Source organism: Centrocercus urophasianus, unplaced genomic scaffold, assembly GCF_019232065.1.
Source record: "Centrocercus urophasianus isolate 14NV4802_14NV808 unplaced genomic scaffold, USGS_Curo_1.0 seq_15, whole genome shotgun sequence".
NCBI classification, from domain to species: Eukaryota; Metazoa; Chordata; class Aves; order Galliformes; family Phasianidae; genus Centrocercus; species Centrocercus urophasianus.
In genome coordinates this window covers 47,453,420-47,474,895 of record NW_024884697.1, presented here as the reverse complement: position 1 = coordinate 47,474,895, position 21,476 = coordinate 47,453,420, and the positions used below count along the sequence as shown (strand labels likewise).

General features: G+C 45.0%; 1 protein-coding gene across 1 annotated transcript; it reads left to right on the top strand.

Moving 5' to 3' along the window:
* The first annotated feature begins 4 nt into the window (after nt 1-4).
* On the top strand, nt 5-20,683 carry ACO2 (aconitase 2). The gene is made up of 18 exons (XM_042816357.1): nt 5-110; nt 4,362-4,504; nt 6,272-6,530; nt 8,753-8,845; nt 10,551-10,709; nt 11,100-11,250; nt 12,547-12,651; nt 12,888-12,979; nt 13,235-13,340; nt 14,611-14,768; nt 15,522-15,595; nt 16,288-16,399; nt 16,594-16,716; nt 16,908-17,063; nt 18,172-18,363; nt 19,234-19,366; nt 19,657-19,778; nt 20,184-20,683. Exons 1-18 carry the CDS (start codon nt 75-77, stop codon nt 20,325-20,327), a joined length of 2,358 nt encoding a protein of 785 aa, XP_042672291.1. The 5' UTR covers nt 5-74; the 3' UTR covers nt 20,328-20,683.
* Nucleotides 20,684-21,476: the final 793 nt, after the last annotated feature.

The following is a 21,476-nucleotide window of genomic DNA, read 5'->3' as shown; positions in this document are numbered from 1 at the left end:
TCCCACGCGCCGGAGGTCTCAAAAGGACCGACTGACGCCATCGAGGCGCGACTTCATCTTTGTCAGTGCACAAAATGGCGCCGTACTGCGTCCTGGCGGCTCGGCTGCGGGTGAGCGCGGCGGGACGGGCGGGGCCGGGAAAGGCCGGGCGGGGCGGGGGGGGTGAGGTTCGCTACCCGATGGGACGGAGGGCCGAGGAACCGCGGGGCCGCGGCGGAGGCGTGGGGCCGGATCTCCGCCGTCTCCGCGCGTAGGTCAGCGCGTCCCCGGCGCGGCCCGACGCCCGTTTCCATGGTGATGGCGGGGCCGTACCGGCGGAGGAGGCGCGGCAGCCTCGTGGGCCTCGGTGTCGGGCGGGTCCCGCTGCCTCCGGGCACCGCTGGCCCTCAAGGTGAGCGCAAGGTGACCGCGCTCGGGTAGGCCGAGAGATTGTGCCTAGGGCCGCGCTTCCTCCTTCTGCGGGCTCCTCTTAATCTCGTGCCGTTAGCTGCGGCTGCCCTTGGGGGGAGAGCGGCGCTCCGCGCCTCCTGGCTGCCCGGCTCCGGGATTGCCGTCCTTCGTGTCTGGATCCGTGTGTTAAAGGGGCCGTGCAAGACCAGGCAGCCGCATAAATTATCGTTTTTATTATTATTATTTTATTTTCCAAATGGCTTGAACCACGGTTTGTAGTGATCCTCCCAGTCTTCTCCATCGTGACCTCTAAAACCCCCATCTGCCTGTGCCCATCGCAGGCACTACCATACTAAGTACGTTATCCCATTCACTGTCTAGTCGCTAATAAATGCTTCGTTGTTTTTTAAAACCTAGAAGGCAGATAGGATGCCGTTGTCTCTTGTAGTGCTGCTCGTTGTACTGCCCTCAGTAAGCCACGTGGTGAAGCTGGGAGCTCTGACTGCTCCATTTGCCAGCTGTGACCTTGAGGAGGGTGTTCCTGCTCCCAGGGAGCTGCAGCAATAACCTTATCACGGAGTAGTCACAGAATATCTCAGCTTGGAAGGGACACGTAAAGGGTCACTGAGTCCAGTGCTTAGAAAGCACTTTGTGAAGAAGGCAGTGAGCATGGAACAGGTTGCCCAGGGTGGTGGGCACAGCACCAAGCTTGTCAGAGTTCAAGAAATACTTGGAGAATGCTCTCACAGACTGGTTCTGATTTTTGGGTGGTGCCACATGGAGCCAGGAGCTGGATTTGATGATCCTCATGGATCCCTTCCCACTCAAGATATTCAGTATATTCTATGGTTCTGACTTGTATTTTATATTACTCTGTTGCTCTCGGTGCATGCCTTAGAAAAGCACTGCTTTTTTAAGTAAATGTTACAGCATGGCATCTCTGCAGTTATCTCAGTATATTCATCATTGTTAACTAATTGCTACTTTGCACTTTGAACAGAAACAATTACTGATAAAACGAAGGCAAATCTTTTATTAGAATACTGGGTTGGTTCTCCTTTTATGGTGTGTGCAGTCACATCAGATCATTTGAATGTGTAAATATGTGTCAGCACAGCAAATTTTAGTATTCTGGGGGTATTATATGATCAGATTCAAAGTAGGCTTTTTTTCCCTGTGTAAGGGACTGTTTCCCATCGTTGTGGCTGTTTGCTGTTTGCCTTGCTGGTTGCAAGGAAGCAAGTAATAGGTTTTCTCATGTGTAGCAGTTCTAGAGATGTAATGATAAGGTGGCTCATCTTGCCAGCTGCTGTGGTAGTGCCAGCACTGAGCATGGCATGACATGCTGGTTGTGCTCATCTCTCCTCCTAGATCAGGCTTTTGGAGTTGGAACTGGGTAGGAGGCTTATCTTAGAGAGAAATGAGTTGGAATTAGCCCAGTACAGGCTGACAGTCCTATTTATAGTATGGTTCCTGTAAAAGTGCCAGAGGATGGAGGTGTTTTTCATGCTGTTCTGAAAGATGCTTTTGGGAGCCATCTTGTTTCTCAAGCCAAGTTGGCCTAAGGAATGGACAGAAAGAACAGCACTGTGAAACTGACTGAAGAGTCAGGGCTTTGCTGAAGGTCTTGTAGGTACATACAAAAAAGCAATTGCATTTTTGTGAGCTTTGTGTATGTTGGCAAGAAAACTGTTGGCTAGAGTTTAACCCATCTTTGGAATGCTAAATTTGGTTGCTCCTTGAAAGTGGGTCTGGGAAAACAGCTTGCATTTATATGTTGATTATACCTTAGTGCTTTTTTAGGCTGAATCATGGTCAACGCTGGAAACTTGGCTAGTGTTCTTAGATCAGGGAGGAGGAGGAGGAAAAATGATATTTTGGGTTTTAGTTAGGATTTCTGGGAGTGCTTTTTGGGATAGGAGAGCATGTGACAAAGTTTCTAGTCTTTTGACTACAGGCTTTATGCTTACTGGATGTGTCTACCATATTTGATACCAAAATGTGAGTTTCAAGAATTCAAACTTGCATCTGGACGTTTAGTGCTGTGACCTAACTACAAGACAGCTGTTTGTTTTTTTTTTTCAGATGAGCTTTTAAAGTCCATGTAGATAAGAGTAGGCTTTCGAAGATAATGATACCTTTAGTAAGCTGTCTCTACCTATCCTAGGGGGAGACTTTTTGCCTACACATACGCAGATAGCCTCAGGAGCCCTGCAGTGGTTTCTTTCTGAGTAAAGGACACTCAGGTACAGGGAAAACAGATTAAATGCCAGGTGAGAAGAGCCTGCTGGGCAGCTGTTTGCTGGGTGCTCAGTCCAGAACCTAATGATGCTGACTATGTACTTCCCATGCCTGTTACAAACAAATACCAAACAAACCCCCTGAAGCACTTCTTGTTTCAGGGAAAAGTGGCAGAAGATGAAACTGGAAACTGCCAGTCTTGTGACTTAATCTTGTAGTTTTATGGAGGTTGCTCAAAATGTGATGTCTCCGTGGAAACTCCAGCAGATACAGAGAACACAATAGCACTGTCTGAAGGAACAAATTCTCAGCTACAGAACAATTTTTTTCAGTGTAGGCACCACCATTAACAATGTGTTTTTGCCAGTGCTCATTTCTCTTCTGTATCTGGCATCTGGAGCTGAGGTGGGGATCAAACAGAAGTCAACTACTTTATATAGCTATTACTGTGATCACCATTTGAATGTGGTGGTATTCTAATGAATACTGCATTTCCCTGAGCCTGCTTTCAGTAAAGTAGTGAAGTGAAGTAAAAAAAGTACCCAGGAACTGAGAAGATACTATCTGACTTGTCAGATAGGAAGTGGTGGTTGGTTCTCCAGTGGGAAAATCATCATCTCACGTCTGACATCTGTGATATATTCAGGAAGCTTTAAGCTTAAAGTGCAGCAGGCTGAAATCTGATGACTGCCTTTCATTTGCCCTTCTGTTACAGCAATTCTCTTCCTTGTACCACCACGTTTATTTCAGATTTACTTGGACCAAAATGGTGCGTGGCTGCTAAAATGCTGCAGATGTGCATTGCTCCTACTGACAGATGTGTATCTAATAGCTTAGGATTGTTTGGTAAGAAAACAACCAACACCCTTATTGCTAGTGTGCTGGCTGCTGTGCTCTCTCCTGGATTTCCTTGACTTTTTACTATGGAAAATATTAACAAATGTTATCAAAAAGACAATAAAACAGGAGATTTGGATAAAAATTGGAGACTTTGTCTCTTGGTCTTGATAATTTTAAGCAATGTTTTGGATACTGGTATCAAGAAAGCCATGGGAAAAATATTTACAGGGAGAAATGAAAAGATGTGATCTAAAGGTCTGACTGGAATTTTTGCTAACGCAGAACCAGAGGTCAATGCTATGATTCTGTGGTGCACAAAGGACCTTTGCTCATTTACAGTCATATACACAGTCAGACGTACACGAGGGATGCCAGGTGTGATGCTGGTGTATTTACTAACCTGCACTTTCCAAAATATTGTCAACATAAACTAGAGGATGAATAGAAAGAGCGGAATTCAGATTAAATTGTAAGAGGGGGGAGAACTCTGCGCTCCTGTCTTGTGTCTGGTTTCAGGCTTCCAGCAGCGACAATGGAGACTTTCAAAGGATGTTAAGAAACGCATGTGGCAAATCCTTGGAAGTTTTAATGGAGGCTGCCCTCTGACTCAGCTTTTAAAGCTGTGTGAGAGCCTTTTAACCCTAGCACTGACCTGTCCCTTTGAGGTCAGCTGCTGTAAATGGTGCCACAGTCTTCTCTTCTCCCATGTTCCAGAGGACTTGTGTAGGGACCTTGCACTGAGATCTTGGTATGTGATGGTGGAACAGAAGGTTATCTGCTTAATCCCATTTGGTGGTGTTTGCTAGCCCAACAGTGTAAACTCAATACCAACGAGTGATTCCAAGTGATACCAGTTCTGGGTTCCAGCACTAACACTCTCCTTTTTCCAGCATGCCCTGAATGATGGGATACGGCGCTATCATGTTGCATCCGTTCTGTGCCAGCGGGCCAAGGTGGCCATGAGCCACTTTGAGCCTAATGAGTACATAAACTATGAAAAGTTGGAGAAGAACATCAACATCGTCCGTAAGAGGTAAGAATGGAGGACTGAAGAGGGAAAGGGGCAGGTCAGTGTGCAGAGTTTAGCTCTGCAGTAATGGGAAAGGAGGGAAAAGCATCCCAGGGCTCTGGCAAAGGGTGTCTTTGTTAGGTGGAGCAGCTTTGAGCCATGGCAGTTGCAAATGTAGTGAAATATGGGTTGTAACGTCTCCATGTGGCAGTGGGGCACTGTGGGACGGTTGAAGGTTATGATGAAGCACTGACATGTAGAGAACCAGGTGAGTGCAGAGGAGGTGCTAGAAAGGGCTCTGTCCTCTTTTATTAACGCCTTCTTTTTGGAGTATTTGCATTGGCCCTCACACCTTTCTGGGGAAGCAGTGCGTGGGTTGTGGTCATTGTAGGTTAATGCTCCTTTGAGCTTTGACAGTGAACGCTCTCCTGTATTCCACTGTAGGCATTAGGCACAAAAAGAAGGGCTAGGAATTTGTAATGTGTGTAAACATGGTGACCTTAATCTGCTGATAGAGGCTTGTGTGCCTGCTGAGTTGTCATTCCTGCTCCACTTACCTTGTCAGTGGTTTGTGAAATTGTCCTTTGGTCTTTGCATCCTTTGTTAGATGTGGTAACTCTCATTTCAAGTCATAGCATCTGCCCAATTCCTTCTCACGAGATCTCACCACTGATATAAATATGCTCCTCAACTGAGATAGCCAGTAGAACTCTACAGTATCTAAAGGTTTGTGGTTGTGAAACTCTCCTTACTTGTCCTTATTCTGGTATTTGTGAATTGGGTCTGACCTCTGTCTTGCTTCCTCATTCTCTGGCCTGAAGTCTGACCTTGAAAATTGAGCAGTCACAGAATCACAGGGTTGGAAGGGACCTCAAGGATCATGAATCTCCAACCCCCCTGCTACATGCAGGGCACCAATCTTCCCATTTAATACTAGACCAGGCTGCCCAGGGCCCCATCCAACCTGGCCTTGAACACCTCCAGGGACAGGGCATCCACAGCCTCTCTGGGCAGCCTGTTCCAGCACCTCACCATTCTCTCTGTAAGGAACTTCCTCCTGACATCCAACCTAAATCTCCCCTCCCTCAACTTAAAACCATTTCCCCTTGTCCTGCTATTACCTACCCTTTCAGAGAGTCAATTCCCCCTTCCAGAGAGTCAATTGTTTATAGGCTCCCCTTAGGTTCTGAAAGGCTGCAGTGAGGTCACCCCACAGCCTTCTTTTCTCCAGGCTGAACAAGCCCAGCTCCCTCAGCCTGTCCTTGTGCTCCAGTCCCCTGATCATCTTCATGGCTCTCCTCTGGACCCTCTCCAGCAGCTCCCTGTTTTTTTTATAGTGGGGGCTCCACACTTGGATGCAGTACTCCAGATGGGGCCTCGCAAGAGCAGAGTAGAGGGAGACAATCGCCTCATTGTCACTGCTGGCCACCCCTCTTTTGATGGAGCCCAGGATACCATTTGCCTTCTGAGTCTCAAGGGCACACTGCTGGCTCATGTTAAGTTTTTCAACCATTTGCTATACAGTCATTACTTTACTATATAGAGAGTACATAAGAAAGCAAAAGTGACATCAGTCTGCATCCTTTTGAACTTTCTGGGCCAAGCATCTGTTTCAGTGAGCTACCAGTTGATATTTTGATTCTGTAAGATGAGCATGCAGGTGTCTGTATTCACATCTTACTAGTCTGAGTGGTAAAAGGAAGCAGAGAGCATCTTTATTCAGTTACATCCTTAAAAGGGCAAATGTCAAAGTAGATAACATGCAGATACAAAATCCCTTTGTCTCCCCAGGCTCGACCGTCCCCTGACCTTATCTGAGAAGATTGTATATGGACACCTGGATGACCCAGCGAAACAGGAGATTGAGAGAGGCAAGACCTATTTGCGCCTAAGGCCTGACCGCGTGGCCATGCAGGATGCCACTGCTCAGATGGCAATGCTGCAGTTCATCAGCAGCGGGCTGCCCAAAGTGGCCGTGCCTTCCACCATCCACTGTGATCACCTCATAGAAGCTCAGTCAGGTGGTGAAAAGGATCTTCGAAGAGCCAAGGTGATTAATGCAGAGACTTAAATTCAGGCTGTTTGAAGGCCTCTTTCCACTCTGGGAAGAGAGTTTTTTATTTTCTTCTAGAACAGCCATGAAATCAGACATGGTACCAGGTTACCTGTGGTGGTCAGCTCTGTAGGTATGTCACATGCAGTGAAGAAACTGAGCAGGCAGGACTTTGGGAGTTTTTCAGCTGATTTAAATCATTATATGATTTAAAGAACCCTGAATATGAAGAGACTTAATCTGCTAGCAATCATATAGATCATACGTGTTCTGTACAGTGAAAAGATATTTGAAGTAAAGGAATGAGAAAAATAAATTTCAGAGGTTAGAAAAGGAAGACAGGTCATGCTAGGGAGTGTGCTGTTTATGCCACGGTATGGCAGCATGAAAAACATCCTGAACATGTCTGTATCACATTGATTTACACCCCAAATGGGCATCAGATAACTACTTCTGTTTCCCAGACCACTTGCATGTGATTAGCCAAACGCTTACTGAGACGTGTGCAGCATTTGGGACCAGCAAGGACAGATATAAATATATATGTAGGCATGAAGGATATTGTCCTTTATTTGTGAATTCAGGTGTTGTTTGTCCAGCTGCGTGTTCACTGAAGTTTTGTGTTGCTTTTTTTTTTTTTTTTTTTTTTTTAAAAACTTTCTCCTTCATTTTTTACTGCTTATTCCTCCTTAGAGGTTTCTGTCAAATACAGATGCACACACCTCTGTTCCACATCCACAGCAAATCTGCCACGGAAGGACATCCTGTTAGTATAGCAGGGAGATGGAGGAAGCCCCCAAGTGGGCATAGTGTGAGTCCATTGCCATAGCTAGAAGGATCTCTGACTTGGATCCTGGTACCAAAACAGAGGAACCTGTCTAGCCCTTTGTGGGTATTCAGATGGATTTGATGGATCTTAAGATTGTCATCTGTATCTGTTCTCAGAACCTCCTGATGTTGAAGTAACTGCTTTTTTTTTTTTTTTTCTTTCTTCCTTCAGCCTAGAGTAAACTAACTTACGCTGCCTAGGAGTGAATTAAGGGAGCTCTTGCTCTACGGTTTGCCTTAGGCTAAAGTTGTGAGGTTAAGAATTTGGAACCTTACTAAATAAGGAGAAAAGAAGCTGTCTTTCTCTCTCCCTTATTCCTGTATTCGTTCTTTGTAGTGCCTGTGGTATTCTGCTGCTGAGCTGAGTCCCTCCTCTGCCAGCCACGCTGGGCAGACCAAGTAAAGGTCTTGCCTTTTTCTGAGTGTGTTCTGCTTCTGAAGCTGCCAGTTGGCACACTGTGAATGCTGGCAGACCGGAGGGTGGTTTGAATCTGCTCCTGGCTCATCATCGTACTTTACTGGGGGAGAGATGTACAAACAGAGTAAAGTGACCTGACTCCCCGTGGAAAACAGGGCTTAAAGAACTGTTGCTGCCTCATGGGAAACTTCAGCAAGTGTGTGCTGATAGTTCTTCTATTATCCTAGTTTCCTCTTTGTTCTGAAGCATAGCTGCCTGAGAGCAATCTTCATGAAACTCTTCTGCTAGCGCTTATCTTATCTACTCTGCCACTCTTCTGCCAGGAGTGATCAGAACATGCGTACCGTTGTACTTCCTTGGCAGCCGTGGTTATTCTCACAAGCAATTTTCACGGTGTGACCTCTGCAAGTAATGGTGGTAGTGCAGCAAGAAAGGCAGCACTGTGTGAGTCTTTAGCGGGCGACTGAACAGAATGAGAAATGACACCCACCAACTCCTCTGGCAGTGAGCAACTTTCAATTTTATTTCTTCGTCCGTAAAAGTAAAGCCAAAGTGCTAATCTGAGAGATGAGAAATGGCTGCAAAGCATGTGTAAAACAAAGGAGACAACTGGCAGAAAAGGAAGGAGGGGTCAGAAGAAGTGAAAATGGGTTAGAGTACCTTGTGAGAATACAAGAAATAACCAGAGCATTCTCAAATACCTTGTTGGCAGGTACTGGAATTGAAACTAAAAAAGATGTATTAGTAGAGTTATAAGTGGGATGAAATTGAGTGAAATTAAGTGGCCTGTGATGACAGACTGTCACTGATCCCTTTTGATTTTGGGAGTGATGTGCACCTTCTGGTTCCACATCATGGTTCCAAAACCATGGAACAATCTGTGGACAGGCTTGAGTAGAAGGGAATGTGTTCAAACTTGTGCTCTATGGAAGAACGTGCATTATTAATATTGTGTGTTTCCCTGTGTGACTAGGACATAAATCAGGAAGTGTACAACTTTCTATCGACGGCTGGTGCCAAGTATGGAGTGGGATTCTGGAAACCTGGATCAGGAATCATTCACCAGGTAATGTATGTATTTGCAGACCTGGAACACCCCGTGACTCTTTTACCTCGTGGTGAAGGGAGGGCACAAACCCTTAGAAATCTCACCAGTTCAGAGGAGCAGCTCGCTTTGGGGCAAGAGAGTTTTCTTGCTTTCTCTCTTTCAGTTATCTCGACGACAGTGTTTTTATTTGGAGGTTATTTTTGTCAAACTGTAACCTGACGCGTGATTATTGAGTGCCAGCAGCAGGCCATGTGAATCAGAGAATCTGTACTGTTTTGGTGCTGGCTCATTTTGATAAGGTTGGACAGTAAAGTGGTGCCATGAAGTGGCTACATAAGGCTAATATGCATTCCTTTTAATGTCAAGAAAAGAGGCTTTAGGAGTGCACCTTTTGGGGGGTTATTTTATATACATTTTGTTCTATAGTAAACCAAGAAAGTGTATGAGGACACCAACTAGAGCAGCTGACTTTTAGTACTCAACAGCACCACATAACTAATTGCTGTCTGAACTGGATAAAATACAGAACAGATTTCAGGTAGTTTTCAGGTCTGAGATGATCTTGTTATGGCAGTTGTACCTCAAAAGAAGATGACCATCCCAAGATAACTTATCACATAGTGAGGCTTTTTGACTTTTAAAATCAATACCTCTAGCCAGATTTCCCTGACTTGGTCTGTTGATTCCCCCTGTGTGTCTACTAGACACTTTACATTGCTACTGAGTGCAGGTAGGAAGAATTGAAGTGCAACACATGCAAAAGGAATGGAGGGGGGTATGGATGACTGCTGTTAAACATTCTCTCAGCAGGGAGCTTGTGACCACACGCAGTCAAGAGCACTCTGCTCTTAGCTATGGAATGACTTACTTTAACTTAGTGTGACACAGCAGAGGAAGGAAATAGAACAAGTGAACTCTCCAAAACCTTGTGGGAACACTTCAGTTTACTTCTGCTCTGAAACAACTCATAATGTTTGTCGTGTGGCAACATAGCTACCTACTGTTGTAGCCAGCTTTCTTGTGATTCACTTTCTCTGGTTGGAGAAAACCAGACGTGCTTTATAGCTTCAGAATCCAGCTCTCAAAGTGAGGCCTTGGAAGTGACTCTCTTGTACATTTATGTAAATCTGGAAGTATTAGAGGCAAAGTTTTAGCTTTCTTTATAAAGGGCTTGTTGAGTTCTGCCAAGGCTGTTCTGGGTCAGCAGTGAGGGAAATGCAGCCTCCTGGTATATTTGTCAGTTATTCCTCCATGTGATTAGGCTTTGGCCTGCAGCATGGGTTGGAGGGGCCAGTTGGTATTCTACTGCTGTGGGACCATAAAGTCTGCAAAAGATCTTGCTGGCACTGGACAGGTGAATTGGCTCGTTCAGCAGTTGAGTCAAGGGGTTGGAGGCTGAGGAACAGATCCCTGAACTCCAACAAAGGTTACTGGAAAGAAGTCATCTTCCAGTGGAAAAAGGAACATCACAGTTTAAGTTTTTGTGTTATCTTGGGATGAGCAAGGACCCTTGGGCCAAGACCTGGTACCTTGTTCTGTCATTCCTCTGAAAGGAATTTGAAATACAGCTGAACTTACAATCCAAAGCAAATTAAATTACTTTCTTGCTACTGAAATCTGCAAATAAAAACTAATCTAGATTCTTGTTTTTGTTGTTTTCCTTGGTGTCTCCCCCCTCCTTTCCCACCAAACAAGCAAGCAAACGATCCATTTTTATTTTCAGATCATTCTGGAGAACTACTCCTACCCTGGGGTTATGTTGATTGGCACAGACTCACACACCCCCAACGGAGGTGGCTTGGGGGGAATCTGCATCGGAGTGGGTGGAGCTGATGCTGTAGATGTCATGGCAGGAATCCCTTGGGAGCTCAAATGCCCAAAGGTAGGAGTAAAAGGAATACAAATCCTCTATGTGGCAGGTGAGATTTAAGATACATAAGAAACATATGTTAGGCATTATGTACAATTAATGGTTTAATTTGTAATCCTACATCGGTTCAAACAGCTGGTCTGTGATTCATTGGTAGCTCTGAGTTTCCATTTCCAGCCTTTTTATTCAAAGATTGAGAAAAGTAGGCAAGCAGTGATCTCCCTTCAGTTGGCCCTGTCATTGGGTTCAGCCCTTGTGCATGTGTTGTGGTATTTCAGGATTTTTCACCCTTTTGGTGTTGTGACTACCCACGTTCTGAGGAGTATGAGGAATTATTTTGGCTACTGAAGGGAAATGATGACAGTATAATATATATATATATATATATTTAATGTTACTCAGGTTATTGGTGTAAAATTAACTGGCAAGCTTTCTGGCTGGAGTTCTCCTAAAGATGTGATCCTGAAAGTGGCTGGCATCCTCACTGTTAAGGGTGGAACAGGTGCCATCATCGAATACCACGGGCCTGGTGTGGATTCCATCTCTTGCACTGGTAAGACAGCAGGAGTCTCTTATCCGGAGCTGAGTGGTGGTGGTGGTGGATGTTGTTGTTTGCAGAGGTTGGGAAGGGAATCATACAGAAGGTGTTACATACTCCCTCTTAGCCAGGCTGAGTGATTAGTACACTGCAAACTGTCAGTCTGGTTCTCTGCAAACTGGCAGGGGTGTGGGTGCCGTAACGAGGTAGCACCCCTCTGTGGAAAAATGGCTTCTCTCCATTGAATCTTTTTGTGAAACACTGAACAGTTAGTTATGAAGAATCCTGTGAGACGGTGTGGTCAGGATGCAAGTAAGGATGGAGGTATTCTGCTGTATGCTTGGAGGATAAAGATGTCTGGATTGGTAAGGAAGGCATTTACAGTTCAGCCTAAAATAAGCTGTGGACAGAAAGGGAGCGTTTGTGATATCTGCTAAAGAAAAACTTCTCCAAAAAGCAGAGCAGAGGGAAGACCAGAAAGTAGTAGTTTAACTTGGAGTCTAGTTGACTGTGGGTCTTGGGTGCTGAATTGGGATGAGCAGGTATTACAGTTGTCTGTTGTGATACTTGTCAGGACAGAAGTATGGGAGTTGTCACTTCCTTTGGCTAAAATGCAGCCTTCAAGCTGGACTTCTCCTCTCTGTTCATATGGCTTGGCTACAATTTGGATAGTTTGGCTTTTACAAACTGAAAGCCATTTAAGATTTTTATTCTCTTGAATCAGCTGGAGCTGAACTGTGCTATCTGCTTCTAGCCCCCTAAGTGTAAAACGGCATCTCGTTTTCTCAGCATGGCTTCATGCTGTGTCCTTGAAAGGCACTGGGTGGTCCTAGTGCCACGAGGAAATGGTTTTTTTATTGTACTCAATCACCAGAAGCTTTTACTCGACTCATCAAATTTCTCTTATAGATAAATGCATTCTGGCTCTTCCAGTAAAGATAAATTAGATGCTAAGGAGAGACCGGGCTCATTGTGGGTAGCAGAGATGCTGCTCATTGCTGTAAGCATATCTCCATCAGTGCAGATGGGGAGGAGTGCATATTAGACCTTCCAGAATCAAGAACTGCTATGGCTTTCAACTCCTTGTAGCAAAGTCTGGTCGCAGACATAATATTGATCAGAAACATTAGGGACTGAACCAGCCATTATGTAGACAGTGCATCCTGTCTGCGGTGGAGTTACGTTTTTATGCCTAATGAACCTGATCTCTCTTGGCTTTGCTATCTTTTCTGTGGTTTGACCTTTGAGGAATTGGATGGTCTTGGACTTGGATCATTGACCTCATGATCTTTTCTCCCGTTCTTCTTCTAGGAATGGCAACAATCTGTAATATGGGAGCTGAAATTGGAGCTACCACCTCAGTCTTCCCTTACAACGCACGGATGAAGAAATACCTGGGCAAGACTGGGCGAGCTGGTAAGAGCTTGAGGGTTGAAGTGGGTAGAAGTGTGGAGAGAAGGTGAATTCTGGGAGCAGCATCTTCCTGCAGTTTTGTCTGCTGTTAACTTCTGACCTGGCATGTAAAAGAATGGGGTCTATAGATGAAGTGCCTGGGGAGATATCTTGCAGACCCTGTGTTCAGTTGTTCCAGTCGTCTTCTTTTCCCTTGTATTTGTTGCACTTATTCAGATCTCCCTTCTTTCTTATTCCAGACATAGCTGCACTGGCAGATGAGTTCCAGCAATACTTGGTGCCAGATGCTGGTTGTCAGTACGACCAGGTGATAGAAATCAACCTCAGTGAGGTAAGGCTTTCTTCCTGCTTGCCATCATGGATGTGATGTGACTGTTTGTGTGAATGAGGACTGTACTGGGAGTTGGGTGCAACACCCCTGGCTATCCTAGAATGACACTCAGGTCTGCTCCACTGACAACTCAGTAGTTTGTATAGGTGAATCCTAAGCAGCTTCTGCATGAAGCTATGGAAGGAATTTATTTGCTGCTGACTGAGGTTTTTTCTTGGCTACTGTAATTTCTGACTTTGTCACTATTTCTTAAAGCTGAAGCCACATATCAATGGACCTTTCACACCAGACCTGGCGCACCCTGTGTCAGATGTTGGTACTGTGGCAGAAAAGGAGGGCTGGCCTGTTGATATCAGAGTTGGTGGGTAGTATTCGTTCTTTTGTCTACATCTGTGTGGCATGAATGTTGCTGTTTTGAAATAAGTGGTTCATCGTGCAGCTCGAGGTCCAGTCCCTTAATTACTGCTCCTTTGATTTTGGGTCAGTGTCATTTCTTCATAGGTATATGAACTTTCTGGGAAGTGTAGTCTCTTCTCATCCTGTACGTGTGGCCTAGATCTGGGATGGCTGGAGAGATTTTAATCTCAAGAAGCAGGCAAGTTCTTCCCCTTGTTGGGAACTTTGAAATACTTGGGTAGACAGTAGTGTTACTTGTTGAATAACACTTCTGGTCAAATTCATGCAATAGGGTTTGAACAAAGATCTGTCAGGAGCAGGATTGTGAGTTCTCCCTGCAGATGGCTGTTGAGCTCTCAGGACCTGGGAAAGTTAATACTTGTCCTAAAGAGCAGGCTTGGATACCTGCACGTTTGTAGGACTGTAGCCCATTGGCTGGCTTCTCTTGGGTTGTTCCAGGTGGGAATGAAAGGAATGCAGATACATTGTAAAGGCCACACTGCAGGTGGGAAACTTGTTATTCACTGCTGTTACAAATAACTTGAAGTGAAGAGTTACTCTTTATTGGTTAGCACTAGAGTGCTGTCATGCAGCGCAGTGTGTCCTCCTGTGGTGTTTGTACCCTAACAAAGGATGCTTTATCCAAGGACTACAGAATGTCTGTACCAAAACTGAATGGTACCTCAGGGTCTAGCCAAGAAAACAGGTGAGCTTGTTGGGTGTGTAAATTTCTCAGAAGGAAAAAATATGTCAGTGGGTTCTTTGGCTAGCAAAAAAAAAAAGTGTATGCTGAGACAGCTGGAAAACTTGAAATTCAGTTTGAATAGTGAGGCACCCACTTCTTTAATTATTTCTTCAGTTCCTTTTCATCTTGATTTGTAGCCCTTTTTGTATCTCTGGATGAATACATGAGTACTTCTCTGTAGTAATCTGCAAAGTGCAAGTAGGTGCCACTCTGTTCGTGTAAAACAATAACTAGACTAGTGGCCAGGTAGTGTGTTCTGACACAGCATCTCCACGACCTGACAAAAGGATTGCTTGTGACCACAGGATCTTGCTGGGAGGTTTGGCAGTGTTAGCACCTGAAATTGTCTCAGATTCCTTGTTGGTGGAATAGGTTGTCCCTTGTTTTCTGCTGAGAGGTGATCAGGGAGGAGCATTCTGGAACCATGGCTGCAGTAACCACCTTCCTGTCTCTCAACCACCTTCCTGTCTCTCTCTGTCAAACCCCATAGGCCTGATTGGCAGCTGCACCAACTCCAGCTATGAGGATATGGGACGCTCTGCAGCAGTGGCAAAGCAGGCACTGGCACACGGGTTGAAGTGCAAATCAAAGTTCACAATCACACCAGGCTCAGAGCAGATCCGTGCCACCATTGAAAGGGATGGTTATGTGAGTATGACCACTCTGTACACTTCCAAACAATACATGCTCAGCTTTTCCAGACAATGCTCAGGACTCTGCAGTGGCTAATGGAAGCCTCTGAAACTTTGTCTTTGCTTATCACTAGAGGTACAGTTACTAATCTAGTAACCAGCCTTGTGCTGCTATGCCCCCAGGTCCTGACGTTACCCAGACAGTGTTTTTACTGGATATGTTGATCTTTTTTCTCATTTAAGAACAGTTTGGCATGGGGAGAAAAATATAACAATTTGTTAATTGGTTCTTATAGTTAGTAAATGTTGGATGCTGTCACAGCTTGGGAACCAAATACATGAGTCCTTACATGGGCTTCTTCAAAAGCTGCCCTCTTGATTGAATCCTGTTCTGAATGCACTGAGTAGGCACATTCTTGCCTGCACTTTTACCTAATCAACCCTTATGCTGACAGGAATTGTGCAGAAAATTAATCAGACCAGCTGCTGTTCTCAGTCAAATATCTGAATAGCTGAATTGTTCCATTTAAAATAGGTAGAATTGGAAACTTGATGGTAAAATCTTCCTTTGCTTTTCTGAGTGTTAACTTAGAGTTTACTGGGATCAAACCCCACACATTGATAAAAGAGTCTCAAAACCTGGGGGTGAAACAAGGAGAGAAATGTTCTTTGGTAAGTGCTTTGTGAGTGTCCTCTTTTTTCTGAAAGAGCAACACTAGAAATGTATTCTGGGCTTCTTTCTAGTAATGAAATTGTTGTCTGTCCCCAGGCACAAATCCTGCGAGATGTTGGAGGTCTGATTCTTGCCAATGCCTGTGGGCCATGCATCGGCCAGTGGGACAGGTAAAGGGAAAGTGGGACCTCTCTCTAGTTTTGTATTTTGAAGCTCTTGGAGTGCTCTGTGAAGCCAAATTTGATTGTAAATTCCACACACTAGGAATTAAACACACCCTAGCCATTGGATGCAGCTGTGTGATGTGCTGTGGAGGTGGAGAAATGAAAGACTGCGGATTTAAGCTGAGCCTTTAGACGAATGAAGCTGCAAAAAGACCACATGTGTGGCCACATCTTTAGGTTTCTGGTAGCAGATAAAAAAGGAGAGAGAGATTAGTCATCTTTGAGAAGATGGGCTGGAGTTTGTTTGGTTCTTTTAAAATAGGATAAGCTACTGGTCTGGCTTCAATCATTGGAGTGGCAGGGAGGAAAATTCCTGATAAGACCAATGGGAGACACATGCTTTGTCCTTGCTAATGGTGAGGTGTCCAAAGGTACATACTCTAGTAGATAATTGTTCAGACAGTTCAACAGTGCACAACATGGTCTATGAAAACTACTCTGAGAATCAGTGTCTGACTTGGCTTTTCACTGTTCTTGGTTTTGAGTCTGTACTTAAGGGAGGAAAACATGTCTGGGCACTAATTAACATTTCCCAAAGTCAGTGACTGATACCAAAGTCAAGACGGGATTTTAACAGCAAGACATCTAGAAGTTATATTCCTTTTGGATCTGAGGAATGTGTTTCCTTCTTTTTACAGGAAGGACATAAAGAAGGGAGAGAAAAACACAATAGTTACATCTTACAACCGGAATTTCACAGGTCGCAATGATGCCAACCCAGAGACTCACGCGTTTGTGACCTCCCCAGAGGTAAGAGACAGCCACAGGCAGCCCGTGGGATAGTTCAGTGTCTTGGGAGCTCATTCTGCCCCCTTAAGAAGGAGACACAGTGTAGTTTGGTGTGTAGTTATAAAAGCTTTCTGACTGCTACCTTTTAGGCATAGGATTTTCAAGTGAAGAGATGAGAGGAAGACTATGTGTTTAAATTGTCATTTTTCTTTCAGATTGTCACAGCCCTGTCCATTGCTGGCACTCTGAAATTTAACCCTGAGACAGATTTCCTGACAGGAGCAGATGGGAAGAAGTTTAAACTAGAAGCACCTGATGCAGATGAGCTGCCTAGGCTGGTAACTGCTTGGTCTGGGGAGGGAAGCCCTGTCACTGTTTGTTCTTTATGTATAGTAGGGGAGCTTCCCTCTTTGCATTGCCCTCTTCTTAATGTTAAGGCTTAGTTGGTGCAGTTGCCATTATTGTCTTGTTCTCCCCAAGTGATGTTAGGATTGGCTGAGACTGATGTTTTTCCTTTTGTTTTTGGAAGGATTTTGACCCAGGCCAGGACACATATCAGTACCCTCCCAAGGACGGCAGTGGGCAACATGTGGATGTGAGCCCCACCAGCCAGCGCCTCCAGCTTCTTGAGCCCTTTGATAAGTGGGATGGCAAGGATCTAGAAGACATGCTGATCCTCATCAAGGTCAGGAGCAAAGAGGAGAACACCAGCTATGGCAGGGCTGCTGAGCAGGGATTTGTACATCAGTTACTACAGAAGCTTTTGGTGTGCCTTGAGTGTCTGAGATTCTTCCCTTACAGTTGCATTATTATGGGAAGTGAAACAAGGGTCTTCCTTCTCTTGGAAGGATTGATGTTGATGTTTCCTTCCAATACTACATGTAATGTAACTAAGAGACTTTTCTGCTTGGGGCCAGTTAGCTAATATTGTGAAAAACGTGATCCCATCCATGCCATGCAGTCTGGAGAATTTTTCCCAGTTATAACCATTCATCAGCATCTCTATAACCTGACAGTTTTTAGAGGTATTTTCTCTGAAACTAGGTTCTTAGAATCTTGTCATCCATCAGTAGTTGTGTTGTTTTACAGAAAGAGAAGCTCTTATTTTGTAATAATTAAACATTACATTTCAGTCTACTAAGGAAGACAAGAGTTTCTCCTCCCTCTCTGTGGTGAGTTCACAAAGTAAGAGTTTCAGTTAGCACAGTGTTAGGTGCAGAAATACAGCCCCTTAGGAATTGTCCTTCAGGAGCATTGTTGGTTCTCAGTAGCAGAGCTTCAGGTATTCCCAAGAGCCATGGTTCAATGCTGAGCTGGTGCTTGTTTGACACATACAATTCCTTTGGAAACACTGTGGGACTACCAGTAGGAAAGCTGTTCTCTCTGTTGGGAATTCTGTTGCAACAGGCTGAGAAGGCCTTATACAGACTGGAAACTCAGAGGGGAACACTTGGTGTCTTGCTGAGCTTTTCCAGCAGAGAGTCTGAGCTGTAACAGGAAGAGCTTAATTGTTTTTGCTATTTGAACACGCTGCTGAGGGAAGTGAGAACATGGCACAAGATGTTGTGGCTAACCTCATTTTTATACATTTTCCCCTTTGGGATGGAGATCTTGTATCTATTCAAAGCATGCAAAAGGACCACTGCATTCTGCCTTAGTGCGCCTTGATTGTATAACAGATGCAATTGTCTTGGGTTTGTGCTTCTAAAAAGAGATGTGAAGATTCTTCAGAATAAAAAGTGTGAGGAAGCATCAGTAATCCTAATACATCCATCTCTTCTACTACCCCTTAGGTCAAAGGGAAATGCACCACTGATCATATTTCTGCTGCTGGACCGTGGCTCAAATTCCGTGGCCATTTGGACAACATCTCCAACAACCTGCTCATCGGCGCTATCAACATTGAAAATGGCAAAGCCAACTCTGTGAGGAATGCACTGACACAGGAGTTTGGGCCTGTCCCAGACACAGCCCGTTACTATAAGGTGGGATTTCGTCTTGATGCATCTGTTTTAAGAGGATGTTTGCACTGTGTGTTCTGCCAACAGCAAGGACCTCGCCCTACTGCTCAAGTAACAGCAGTTGTGAATTGACTCAGTGTTCAAGATTTTTCTTGGGACTTTTTCTGATTGTGGCAGTTCTTGTAGGAGGTTCTTTCCCTGCCTCCTGCTGTGAGGCTGAGGGAGGAGGATCTTGTGATCCAGAAACCCTAGATGAAGGGGAGGATGAAAGGGGAAGAACGCTTCTAGGCACTTGCAATATACAGATGTTTGTGTCACCTGTAAAAAGTTGTGACTGCAACTAAATCCCACCTTCCTGTCTAAGCAGATGGACCTCAGTTATATGTAAAGCTAAAGAATTAACCCCTGACTAATCTAACAGTGAAATAAATATCTTGACCCCTTTGTTCTTTAAAACTTGGATTGGATCTTCAAGAAATGGCCTTTCACTCTCTGAACGGCTTGGCAGTGATCTCAAGTGGGATCCTCTGGTAGACTGAAGTTCAAGCTGGAAGTATGACTTACAAAAAAGTAGAGCAGGGATCACTGCCAGTGTGAGTGCTGCCACAGCACAAGACTGTAAAGAAACGTGGCGACAAGGATTTGCTCCGGATCCCAAAAGCAATCCTCTTCAGTCCATGTTAGCCAAGGACAGCAATGCCTAACTGCTCTGAAGCTCTTAAATCCTCTATTTCTGTCCTTCCTTAGAACCAAAGAGAGCCTTCTGGTAGAATGTATTATAGCACTGCAATGTTAGTAGTGTTGCACTGAAATTAGATGTTTTGGTGATGTACTTATTGTAAATTCCTCATTTGAGTGGGTGCAGAATTCTTAAATCTTTTTCTTGTATCACAGAAAATGGGTGTCAAATGGGCAGTTATTGGGGATGAAAACTACGGTGAGGGATCAAGCCGAGAGCACGCAGCCTTGGAGCCACGTCACTTAGGGGGCAGGGTCATCATCACCAAGAGCTTTGCCAGGATCCACGGTAAGCTGCACTTCCCCTGTCATGTATGTAAACAGGATGTTTGCTTTGGGTAGAAGAGATGTTTACCGTGCCTTAGGGCTCAATGCCTATGGAAAGGAACTCTTATCTGCTGACAAATTGCATGGTCTCATGTCAGGAATGCTGTTATGTATCTAGTTAGATAAGGCACAAACAGTGGATATGCTCATTTTTTCCTGGGTTAGTAATTACTGTTGAACTCCTACTTGGAGAAGCACTGAGCAGCCACTGATCTCCTGCCGTGAGTTGATTGAGTGGTTTGTTCTCTGCAGAAACCAACCTGAAGAAGCAAGGTCTGCTGCCTCTTACTTTTGCGGATCCAGCAGACTACAACAAGATTCATCCTGTGGACAAGCTGAGCATCGTGGGGCTGGCAGACTTTGCTCCTGGAAAGGTACCTGCTTATCCTGTCATTGCTCTTGGGGTCAGGGATGAGCCACTAGTGGAGAACTGTGGAGCTGGGTGCTAGGGCCTGAGGCAGCACAGGCAGCAATGGCCCCGCAACCTTCCAGTCAGAGGGAGTGCTGCACTCCAGCAGTGGGGCCTAGAGAGCTGGGGGGCATCAGATCACATTACCCTGACCTGTTATGAGAAACCCTCTAAGGTATTTTCAGTTCAGGCTTGTTGCCTTAGGCAGGAGAGCTCCCTAGAAGGAACTCCAGCCACACTTCTGTGTGCTGGTCAAGACCACCACTGTTTTGAGCTCCTTAGAAACATGCAGGGATTTTCCTGTGAGAAGCCTGAGCTAACCGACTCTTAGAAAAAGAAGGGGGAAAATAAGAACCGTCTTTTCCTTTAGCCTCTGAAATGCATCATCAAGCACCCCAATGGGAGCCAAGAAACAATCATGTTGAACCACACCTTCAACGAGTCGCAGATTGAGTGGTTCCAGGCTGGCAGTGCCCTGAACAGAATGAAGGAGCTGCAGCAGAAATCAAGCTAAGTGCACACAATGCCCCCAGTGCACTGGACTCGATTCAGCTCGGCATTTTCATGAAAGTGCAATTCCATGCCTACTGTTGGAATAAACGTCTGATCAAATGTAACCATAGCTTCCTTTTTGTTACGGCACTTCCTCTTCATTGACACTATGAAAAGGGAGTGCAGCTAGGCTTACTTTTGTCTTTTAAATTCCCCACTCCCTTTTTCTATTTTGGCTCAATTTCAGTTGTCCCACAGTTATTTATATTTGGAAATAACCAGCTAAAGTGGGTTTGTCTGTCAGTTGGTTGTTTTTTTTTGCCCATTCACTTTACTGATGGCTAAAGACTTAAAGTGGAAATAAAGACTGTGACCATCTCTTCTGCTTTGTGTTATTGTATTCATAATCCTGCTCTTCAGCCCCTCTCCCCTCACTGTTTCTGAGAGGGTGGGAAAGAACTTGGAGAAACGCAACCTGCCTGGTTGTTATGCAAAGACCACGTTTTGGTTTGGTTTTTACACTGTGATCAGAACAAACTTGTAAGAACTAAATCACGGGTGCATTTACTGGCATCGTGCAGTAATTTCCTCTGACACAGCTCACCCTCTCCACAGCAAGTGATGCTGAGGATGATTTCATGAGAACGCTCCATGAAGCAGTGAAGCTACTCTGGTGCACTGCTGGGAGCTCTGAGCTGGTGAAATGTGAGCTGAGCACAGCAGCTACCTGGGATGCTTCCTCTGGAGCAACCAGTGTGGAAGACTCTTTGGCTGCTGAGGTTCTAACCTGCATCGTCTGAATTCTGACCTCTTAAAAACTGACAGGGATTTTTCCTCATGTCTATAGCAGGCTGCATGTCTGAGTACTGCTGCTGCCCAGCCAGCATTCAGTAAGCTGCCTGACTGAGCAGATGGACCTCAGTTACTATGCGAACCTACACAATTCTAGGCTCCCTTTTAATTAGAGCAATGCACCAGGAATAACAGTTCAGAATTAAGGGGCTGTAACTACACTGCAGGGAGGGTGCTGGTGACTCAGGCTTTGTTTTCACAGTTGGAGGTTAGCAGCTCCACTATCCCAGGGAATTACAGCCCCTTCCTGCCAAACGAGGCAGCCTTTGTAATTATGTGCAACATCACTCTCTTGGCATTGTGCCCTGCATAGATTTTA

Excerpts from the sequence above, each read along its gene's own strand:
- ACO2 (XM_042816357.1), top strand. The coding sequence starts at position 75 with ATGGCGCCGTACTGCGTCCTGGCGGCTCGGCTGCGG. Across the intron at positions 8,846-10,550 it reads GATCAGGAATCATTCACCAG|ATCATTCTGGAGAACTACTC; the intron begins GTAATGTATGTA and ends TTTTATTTTCAG. Across the intron at positions 17,064-18,171 it reads ACATGCTGATCCTCATCAAG|GTCAAAGGGAAATGCACCAC; the intron begins GTCAGGAGCAAA and ends ACTACCCCTTAG.